At 41.0% G+C, this 11,040-nt stretch overlaps 1 protein-coding gene across 2 annotated transcripts; it reads left to right on the top strand.

Moving 5' to 3' along the window:
• Positions 1-595: 595 nt before the first annotated feature.
• Positions 596-6,847, top strand: LOC137296008 (uncharacterized). Of its 2 annotated transcripts, XR_010957618.1 has the most exons (5): positions 644-782; positions 2,083-2,264; positions 2,539-3,643; positions 3,885-4,070; positions 5,115-5,426. XR_010957618.1 is itself a non-coding variant. In XM_067827638.1 (4 exons), the coding sequence occupies exons 1-4, from the start codon at positions 725-727 to the stop codon at positions 4,010-4,012; spliced, it is 1,473 nt and encodes a 490-aa protein (XP_067683739.1). In that variant the 5' UTR covers positions 596-724; the 3' UTR covers positions 4,013-6,847. The 2 variants fall into 2 exon arrangements, 1 of the variants encoding a protein (XP_067683739.1); XM_067827638.1 differs by having other exon boundaries at positions 596-782; positions 3,885-6,847.
• The last annotated feature ends 4,193 nt before the right edge of the window (positions 6,848-11,040 follow it).

Below are 11,040 nucleotides of genomic sequence, written 5' to 3'. Positions count from 1 at the left end.
AGTAACCGAGAATGTATCCTCAAAAGGGGGTTAAGTATTGTAAGGTATTGCACTCCATCTACGAACACCCCTCACTATCTATTCTTATTCCCTCACCCGCATCCAATCTGCCAGCACCCCTCACTATACTCCCATATTCCCTCACCCGTACCCCATCAACCGACACCATTCACTGTTCACCCCTTTTTCCCTCATACCCCCATCTACCAGCACGTGTCACTGTCCACCCATATCCCCTCACTCATACCCTGTTTACCCACGCGCCTCACCATCCACCCGTGTTCTCCTCCAAGGTTTCACATGTCTGCTGTTCGGGGTAGCATGATATTGAATAACGTGTATATTTATAGCGCCAAGTCAGTACCACGTGTTTGCCTCAGTGAAGGCACTGACCTAGACATCTTCAACCTTTCAGCTTTTGTTTCACGCGTAGGCGTGACTATTGTTCTTCGTCTGTAAGAGTTTGGACGTCTTGTTCACAGATTCACCTGTGTCCCCGCAAAATGACTGTCATTCAGACAGCATATGACAAATATGCGTCTATTTAAAGCGCCAAGTCAATGTCACGTGTTATCAGTAGTGAAGTTGGGGATATCAAATTGTGTGTCATTTCAACCTTCTGTTACGAGTAAACGCGACAAAAGACACAAAAGACGGGTATATTTTGCAGGGGGGTTGTCCGGACAATCGTAGTAGCTGACTGTCGCTTTACCTTCCTTACGCCATGGACTCACGAACAGTAAAATATGTTTTCACCATCGTCCTGATGTTGTCTATCCAAGGTAAGTTATATATTTATTTTAAGTGTGCTCTTGGGTTTTTCGTCGAATGTAAATATTCTCAGATTTTACTTCATTCTCTTCGACCCATGAAGGTTCTGGGTAGAATAGGCCTTCAACAACCCATGCTTGCCATCAACGGCGACTATGCTTGTCGTAAGAGGCCACTAACGGGATTGGTTGGTCAGACTCGCTGACTTGGTTGACACATGTCATCGGTTTCCAGTTCCGCAGATCGATGCTCATGTTGTTGATCACTGGATTGTCTGGTCCAGACTCGATTATTTACAGATCGTTGCCATATAACTGAAATATTGCTGAGTGCGACGTAAAACTAAACACACTCACTCATTCTCTTCACATTTGAATATTTTATCGATGATTAGGGACAATGATGTAGTTCACAATGTACGGACTGAAGATGTTTTGATTTACTAAAGACGTAAGCATAGAGTATCATGATTCAGTATGTGCTCAGATTCCTTGAAATATGACTATATGTCATGACAGTAAATATCGTTTCTGGGACGTTTCTGTTCGCCGGTACATGATTATCTTCATGTGTTTGTGTGACGTCCGGGCTAACTCTTTCGTTGTTTCACGTCGGGAATGACGGATATATCTGTATATGCATTTAAACCCGTGAAGATCCGGGTCAGAACTCATCTTTAAGAACCCATGGTTGTCGTGAGAGGCGACTGCTTGGATCGGGTTTCGTTTGGATGAAACCCGCACAAACTGGTTTAGTGCTCAACACATTGACGTGCCCAAACAATGCAATTCTCTACCCTCGTACCCCCGAGCTCAAAAAGCCACTTTGTGTCTAGTGGTCACACATGAGAATGTTTGATATGGAAGACATATACCATCCAAACGCATAGGCGATTTGTATTTTTGATAATTTATTCATTACCTATTGTGTTCAAACAAGCAAGATATGTAACAAAAGCGTTGATAACATGACTTTACAAATGCAAAGCCAAGGGAAGTTGTCCATTGAACAAATAGAACATACCCACAGATAATATGTGGGTTTTCATCCAATGGTGCGATTTTATACAACTTCAGACCTAATCATAAGGAAAGTGTGAGTTTAGTTTTATGCCGCCTTTATCACTATTCCAGCAATAGCAAGGTTTGGGAAACCAGAAATGGGATTCACACTTAGTACCCATGTGGGTAATCGAACCCAGTTCTTCGACATAAGGAGCGAACGCTTTAACCACTAGGCTAAACCACCATTTCTCTAATCAGAAGGCAGCATCTTCATATTCGTTCATATTTATATTCGTTTATGTTTCAGTTCGGAATGGAGAATTCCGAACTGTGAGGAGAAAACGACTGGTCCCGATTATAAAGTTCATCACCACATTTGCCGTGCAGGAATTGATGTCCTTTGGTATCGATTCTCTGATAGATCACGTGGAACAGCCCGGGACGACTGAGAAACTGGAAAACATTTTGCAGATTCTCAAATCGATGCAGGTATTGTCTCTTCAACAGGCACCATGACACAGCGTTACTAACTGTGAAATACAATCGCAACAAACATTGCGTTATTTGGGCTAGCCAAGAGTCTGAAGCAGTCGCTCGTCATGCGAAGACGAGATTTCTGTTCTCAAGTCTGTGACGTCCATTTCTGATATTGCAGGAATGTTGCTAATAGGGGTGTTTAAAATCAATAACTTACTCTTTGTTACCAACCATAGTCCAAATTTGGTTTAGCTTTTCCAAATAACTGATTTTTCATTCATTTCAGGAAACACATAAAGATTTCCTAAAAATACTTAATGAACTGAAGGAACTGCCAACTATACAGGATGCAGAAAGGGTCGAACGAAGTCTGCATGTTATTTTTCAACGTTTTGACACATTCACTAAAGCTTCTAAAGCGTGTTTGCAGGCAAATGCAACCAACAGCTGTACCCAAACCCTGGAGAACGAAAAAGAGACCCTGGAAAACGATCTGAGAACAATACCAGACTTGTTAACAGAACTGCATTTGTTAATCAAGGGGATCAGCGTAGTATCTGCAGGACGAAACTCTGGCCTAGCATGTGGTTATGTTAGACACGTTCTCAGGGAACTTGAAGCAGCCACGACACAAAATTACAATCTTGCAAGAAGTCTGACCGATATCAGCAATTATAAAGAGAAATTGATGAAACTTCAGGTTAACTCTTATCAGCTGTACAACCTAACCTGTACTTCAAACAACCCAACCTGTGGTGTAGTGAGGACAAAACTGGAGGAACAATTGCGAGTTCAAGCTGAAAGATTTACGAGATGCACGCCTCAGTATTTCTCACAGCGGCGGAACATAAATATCGTCCACCCTAAAATCGGCACTGTCTTGTTTACCAATCAGAAGAGATCTATTGTAATTGGTGGTACTTTTGATTGGGATAAAATCGACAAAGCACAAGATGCAGGATTGCGATGTCCAAAAGGAGATTCTAGTGAGGTATTTTCGTGGGAGGATGCGTCGCCCGATGGTAAATCTGGCTTTTACTTGAGACAGAAGAGTGGATGCTATTTGAGTGTCGACAGACCATTTCTGCACTATAAGAAAGCGTTTCCAACTTTATGGGCAGACAAAGACAAAATCGACAGGAAGGAGTTCCTGATCTGTAAACCCTCCAAAGAAGATGCAGTAACATTTCTAATAACAGCTGCTGAAGCAGACATAAACACAACATACAGCTTCAAAGAAGTAGAAACTGGAAAATACTTGAACGTTCACACTGAAAAAACAAGTGTTTATGATGAGATTAACAAGAGGCTGAACTTGGTACTCTTTCTCCACAAAGACCAGTTCTACTGGAAGCTGGCACAGAGTGGATCAGATAAGAGAACATGTGATGGTAAGATATCACAAAAGGAAGACTTATAATTCACATGATCGCAGGAAGTGAAATCACCAAGTATATATTATCATAATCGTTTATACATGCGTACTTGACATCTACAAAGATTGCAACACATGATATTATGCATGTGCAACATAATCTGGATAGTCTCGCTGCCTACCCACTATATTAATCAATAATCAAAAACGACCAAATGGTACAATCATTTATGACTCGTTTGTGCTGATTGTTTCAGAAGCATCAGTTGTTGAAGCAGCAGACACATCTGATGGAAGTTACCTCGGTCTCATCATCGGAATACCCATCGGAGTGGTTGCTCTCATTATAATAGTCGTGACCTGCTGCTGTTGCATTTACAACTAACAGACTCCAGACCCCAACAATATGATGATAGATCCAGCTTTTAGTTTCAGCAATTAACGTAAGAATGCATTGTAAAACGCAAACATTACATATTTTAACTTTGATCCTAAATGGTAGGTAGGTTAAATGCTGATGCTATTTGTATCCCTGAAACAAGAAGGACTGTCGGCTTACATTGTGGGCGATTATTAGGCTTAAGCAGACTACTTGTTGCTGAAATGTTGAAATGTATGTCAGCTGGCTTCAAGGCATTAGTAAATTTATGTTTTCCGTCTTTTGTGCGTCCTGAATGTTCGTTTAAAGTTAACACAATGATTTTGGATCTGTTTCCCGTTTGGGTACATCTTGATGTGACACACGCGTAAGAAACAAAGAGCTAGGTCAGCTTCTTCGGCTACATCTGCAGACGCAGAGCGACTTGATCTACATCACTATTACCAAGCGATCAAAGTTTTAATATTTCAAAGACCATATTGCACTATTGAAACGTTTATTCGCCCACTCGCTCTCGTTATTTGAGATTAGACACAAGGAGCGCAGGAAGTATAAATGGTCCAATGTTGTGGATCTACAGTTGCACCCGCGGTGTCACAATCTGATTGATCCCCGAAAAATGTCCTTTTTGGAACACTATACACTAGCTCATGCATATATTCAGAGTAGGTCACACTGTTGAAATTTGAAACTCTCATCAGCTTATATATTCCCTTTGTGTTTACACATGATTCTTCAGGATTTCAGACGTCACTATCGGTTTTCTAAACCGTGTTTAAGCTCACTACCCTTTGTCATGTGTATTCACGATCCAACTCTCCAGATACCTGCAAATGTAGACTCTTCTTTGTTCGGTTAGTTTACAGTAGTCTGTAAAAGGGAATGTCTTTGCCTTTGTAGAGATTGTAAAGCAAATGTATGCTCATGCTAGTGACCTTTGCTTTCATAACGTTTGTACACAATACTGTGACAGTGCACAATTTATCATTATATTATACATATAGGTGTATTTTTCTGTATGTATGTATTTTGTATATATGCTTGCCACAGTTGCCACTTTCTTTGTAAAGAGTTGCTTGTGTTGAATGTCACTTTAATTATCCTTCAGGTCATGGCTCAAGCTGATGTAACGCGCATCGCAAGGATAATTAACAAGATCCATGTGATATACATGTAACATTTAACGTGTCAGCTTAAAACTCAACCTACTTTTTATTGCACCAGTACAATATACCGCTGTATAGACGTGCAGACAATTAAACTATAATAAATCCAGTCTGATTAACCCTAATTGCTATTGTGTCACGGTCATGTAACATCAGATATAGGAACTAGTTACAGACTGATCTTGAGAAACAAACCGTAATTAAGCTGGTGTAACAGTCCTGTCCTGTAATAGTCACGTGACTACACCCCCCCCCCCCCCCCCCCCCCCCCCCACGGCTTGTTTTGGCTTGTCTGATCATATGATGCTCATATGCAATAAAGAAGTTGCTATCCATAAAGACTCTTACCCTCTTGTCACTCACAGCTTCTAATAATGCCAATCAAACAAATTGTCCAATCAGTAACTATACTTAAAACATATTTGATCCATGTCAAGCTACCAAAATCGTTGTTAAAAGACCTATCGTATATTTTGGACAATCGCAAAAGAATACCAACAATATTAATGATCAGTGAACTTACGGACACAAAAAGAGGTCGGTGATTTCCAACCATCACCTGTCGAATACCCCCATTGTGCGTGCGACGTTAAATCAAGCAAACGACTAATTAACCTATTAGCACACTTGGCCTCACAATAAAAGTTGACACATCTCCTTGACTAATCCTTTATCTAAGGAATACTACATTCTATTTTAAGGATTTAATCCTGTTGTCCCAAAACGAGCAGGGTAACGATATGATTTTGAGTGTATGTTATGTATCCCGAAAAATAAAAAGAGGTTGTTTCCGTGAAATGTTTGAGTGAAACAATGTTATCATCATAGAAGAAGGCCAATTCAACATTTTCCCTTAAACAATGGGCAATGTGCAATGTTTGAGTGAAACAATGTTATCATCATAGAAGAAGGCCAATTCAACATTTTCCCTTAAACAATGGGCAATGGGCAATGTTTGAGTGAAACAATGTTATCATCATAGAAGAAGGCCAATTCGACATTTTCCCTTAAACAATGGGCAATGGGCAATGTTTGAGTGAAACAATGTTATCATCATAGAAGAAGGCCAATTCGACATTTTCCCTTAAATAATGGGCAATGTGAAACTGCTTCAGTTTTAAAACTATCGCTTAAATCAACATGCAGGAAAGATCCAGTAGTATGTTCAGTTAGTTTAGTCGGTAGTCGATAATATTTTTTGCCAGTTTTCACAGTGGAAAAGCAAATCCAAGTCTTTGTTTGTGACCTTTTTATTTGATAATGTTTCCACGACACCACCGTTTTATCTCCATCCGATGTAAACGCACTAACCTTTGCCATGTGCATTTACAGGGAAATACCCCAAATACTTCCAAGTATAACTCTGACATATTCAAGTAGCTCTCCAAACTGTTCAGTTTGTTTTCCCAGTACTCGACACAATGGAAGTTGTTTGCAAATTTATGTTGACAGTAGAGCAAATGCATGTTTATGCTTGTGGAAACACTACGGACCGCGCTAAGCAATCATCATAGATGAAAATCAATTCAACATTATTTCTGTGAACAACAAACAGTGTGAACCTTTACAGTTCGTGGGATAAATCGATTTGATCACCATTCATTAGAGATCCAGTTGTATGTTCGGTCTATGAATGTGATCTTTTGCTTTCATAATGTTTGCACATATAGGTGATATCATTAGCTAAACATGATTTTATTTTTAGACTTGTACAGTTTTGAACTTGTGACATGTTACGTCTTTGTTCTCATAAAAGTTATTGTTTCAAAAACTTCAGTGGTTTGTGGTTACTGCATATGGACGAAATGCATAAACTATATGTCACGTGTTTGAATGCCTCTGAAGTTTCACAGTATGCTTTAACGTTCAGGTTCTCAGGATGTGTCTCGCCTGTTTAAATGGCTGCAACACAACTCCTGGTTATACCAAAACAGTCGAACTGAGTGAGTTGGGTTTGCCTCAGTTTGAGCAATAACACCATGATGGATACCTCAGATGGGCTTCACACATCTTATCCACGTCTCCGGCATGGCGAGCAAACTGTTTAGCCGCTACTGTCTCCTCGTGCCCACACAACAGTCTCAACTGTGAAAGAGCACAAACGCGTCTCTCGTGGAAATGAATTATTGGATTCTTTATAACTGTAGTGAGTGAATGAGTGAGTTTAGTTTTACGTCGCACTCAGCAATATTCCAGCTATATGGCGGCTGTCTGTAAATAATCGAGTCTGGACCAGGCAATCCAGTCATCAAGAGCATTCTGCGTAGTTGGGAACCGATGGCATTTGTCAACCCAACTGACCACCCAGCCTATTCACCCGATCGCGTTGGTTGCCTCTTACGACAAACATATTCACCTTTTGTAGCAAGCATGGGTTGCTGAAGGCCTATTCTATCCCGAACCTTCACGGGTCCTTTATAACTGTAAATAGAATGAGTATATATACATCCTACAGCAGAAGGATTTAGAAGAGGTTAAACAATACACGTTGCAAATGGTTGCGTAAAATTATCATTTGTTATCAAAGTAATCTTTTACATATCAAAGAGAAAACACTACTGATCTCGTAAAGTAATCATCACAGAAGATATTTATATCAGCATTATATTCCTGGGACAATGAATAATGTGAAACTACTACTCTGCGACGAAATGTCGATTATGCCAACATAAAAGGGAACAAAATATCAGTTATGTCAAGAAAACGGACAGATCTTTCAGTACCATGGTAAAGGCCGTGTGTATCGGCAGAGTGATATAATACCTAGACTCTGTGTCCTGGGTGCCCTATAACAGAACTACATCTTCTTTTCTACTTATTAATGGCGACATGAACAGGTTCCAGCAGCGTCATCACAGTGATGTCCATTGTGACAATGGTCACAGTCTTGGCACTCGTGGTCGTTGTGGCAAATGCCGTAACACTGGGCATCAGCATCAAAGCAAACGGTAGAGTCACACAGAAAGTAACGAAAGTAACGAATGACAAGCCAAAGAGGAAAAAGGGTTCTATAGCGCAATCAATCAAATTGGTCCGTGAGTTGAATAGGAATGATATCAGCTGAGTGGTACAATACCTTGACCCTGTGTCCTGGTTGCCCTATAGCTGAACTACTTCTTCTGTTCTGTTTACTAATGGCAACACGAACAGGTTCTAGCAACAGCATCTGGGTGTAGGACACAATGAATGTCCATTGTGACAATGTTCACTCGTGGTCGTTGTGGCAAATGCCGTTACAGTGGGCATCAGCTTCAATGTAGAAACATAAATATATAGAGATAACAGATCACACGGTAATAAATGAAAGGGAAGTCACACTTTTAAGAATTATAGTACAAACTGAGTGAGATAGTGAGTGAGTTGGATTTTACGCCGTTTTAGCAATATTCCTGCAATATCACGACGGGGAACACCAGAAATGTGCTTCACACATTGTACCAATGCAGGGAATCAAACCCGGACCTCCGGCGAAGTGAATGCTTTCATCGCTTTTCCTACCCCACAGTCCCTAAAAGAGTTGAGAGGTCTCATAACTTCTTTCCGACAAGTGCATCTGTGCACACCCTCACAGACACGGTATTTTAATCGGTCTGAAAATGTATATCTTGTAGCAAACTATCTCTGTGTCATCCATTCAAAGCGTTTGATAAAACTATCTATGATCAAAAGTGCATATTATCCCTAAATAGCCAAACCATAAATATTTTAACTTCATTGAGTGGCATAGGGGGGATTTGGGAGGTACAATATAGACACACTTTATAGATAACAACTTCTTTGCTTCGTGGGTGCGACGTTTCAAGGGAGATTTTGTACCGTTGTCCTGTTCATACTTTTCTCCAAATCATGAATGTATTGTCATCCCTCTGTTAACAATGAATGATTCATTCCATTACACCTATGGGATGTTTCATGACACAGTCACCAGTATGACTGGTGAGGTCATATGTTAAGGAGCGGGGTCGTAGCTTAGTGGTTAACGCGTACGCTTGTCATGATGAAGACAGCTAGGTCTATTCCCCACATGGGTACAACGTGTGAAGCCCATTCATGAGTATTGCTGAAATATTGCTAAAAGCGGAGATAAGCTTAATCACTCACTGTACCACACATTCCACGTGAAGACAAATGACTGGAGTGTCAATAACGACCAAGACGCTTTCTAACGGGTAATGTGAAAGAATTGGATCTCTTATTCCAAATAGTCAACGATTCAAGATAATTTAGTATGGCACTTATGACTTAGTATGACTGAAATAGTCGCCACGTCCACAATACATACGAGAGGTGTCCCATGAAACTCCAGGTTTAAATTGGTCGTCAGTAACCCATGCTTGTCGTAATGGGTGACGAACGGTATCGGGTGGTCAGGCTTGCTGGTTTGGTTTCAAAGTGTGATATTGCTGCGATATTCCTAAAAGCGGCGTAAAGCCACACCAGAGACCCCAGAATTTATTACATGGTCTCTGGCCATACTCAGACAATGGTTCTCCACAAAGACCTCGGAAAATTACGAATTTTAACATTTCATTGATGATTCTCTATACCTATTACAAAATTGTACTTGCGTTCCTGAAGCACAACGTTGTATGAGCAGAGTCAAAGAAAGAAACAAGGATTTACTCACCAACAAATGCTGACCCAATAAGCAAGACAGAGACGAGGAGAATCAGAAACGCCGCCCTCATTGTGGATGACTGTATGTCCAGATGTCCCCACAGACGCTTTTATGCACCTCGGTTCGTGACAACAATCATCTGTCCTTGTACACAACGTGATATCTTTTTTTCAGAAATGTAGACCATAGTTATCCCAGACCAGTTTTCGCAAAAACAGGATGTATTTCTCCCACGCTCGACTTTTCCTCTGTTTTTCTTGGAATGACCTAATTAAATCACAGTAAATTAACATTTGTTTAATAATATTTTTGGCTTATGCTTCGAGTATTATCACCTAAAGAAAGAGAGAGAGGGAGAGAGAGAGAGAGACATGTGACAAAACACACCAAACATTTATTCCGATTTGGGAACTACACATTTTCCTAGACAGGTTTATGTTGAATATTACCTTGAATCTGTTCATTATAAACATATCTTCTGATCTGTATTCTGCACGTCCTGGTAACGGATCTGTTCTGTGTTCTACACAGACTGATCACGGGCCTTGCCAGCGATCTACACATCATGATGGGCTGGCCAGTGTTCTGTGTGGCCTGATGACGGGTCTGGTTAGTGTTCAACACACCACGATGACGGGTCTGGTTAGTGTTCTATACGTCATGATGACGAGCTGGTCAGTGTTTAGAACACGTCATGATGACGGGGTGGTCAGTGCTGTGCAAGTCCTGTTGACTCATCTGATCTGTGTTCTACATGGACTGATGATGGGCCTCATCAGTGTTCTGCACGTCATGATGACGGGTCTGGTTAGCTTTCTAAAAGGCGTGATGACGGGTCTGATCAATATTCTGCACGTCATGATGACGAGACTGGTCTGTGTTCTAAAGGTCCCGATGACGGGTCTGGTCAGTGCTCTGCACAGTCTAACGAAGGGTCTGGTCAGTGTTTTACACGGCCTGATGACGTGTCTGGTCTGTGTTCTGCACATCATGATGACGCGTTTTGTCAGTGTTCTGCAAGTCATGAAGAAGAGTCTGGTTAGATTTCTAAAAGTCCTGATGACGGGTCTGATCAGTATTCTGCACGGCCAGATGAAGGATCTGGTGTGTGTTCCATATGGCTAGATGATGGGTCTGGTCGGTGTTCTACACGGCCTGATGGTGGATCTGGCCAGTGTTCTGCACTTCATGATGACGGGTCTGATATGTGTTCTACAAATCCTGATGGCGGGTCTGATCGGTGTTCTACA

This window comes from Haliotis asinina, chromosome 1 (assembly GCF_037392515.1).
Source record: "Haliotis asinina isolate JCU_RB_2024 chromosome 1, JCU_Hal_asi_v2, whole genome shotgun sequence".
Taxonomy (NCBI): Eukaryota; Metazoa; Mollusca; class Gastropoda; order Lepetellida; family Haliotidae; genus Haliotis; species Haliotis asinina.
This window is presented reverse-complemented; position numbering and strand designations above follow the sequence as displayed.

What these genes read in the sequence shown, in the direction of transcription:
- LOC137296008 (XM_067827638.1), top strand. Translation starts at nt 725, where the DNA reads ATGGACTCACGAACAGTAAAATATGTTTTCACCATCGTCCTGATGTTG. An exon ending in CCTGATGTTGTCTATCCAAG is followed by an intron (nt 783 to 2,082) that starts GTAAGTTATATA and finishes TTTATGTTTCAG; the next exon opens with TTCGGAATGGAGAATTCCGA. An exon ending in AGATTCTCAAATCGATGCAG is followed by an intron (nt 2,265 to 2,538) that starts GTATTGTCTCTT and finishes CATTCATTTCAG; the next exon opens with GAAACACATAAAGATTTCCT.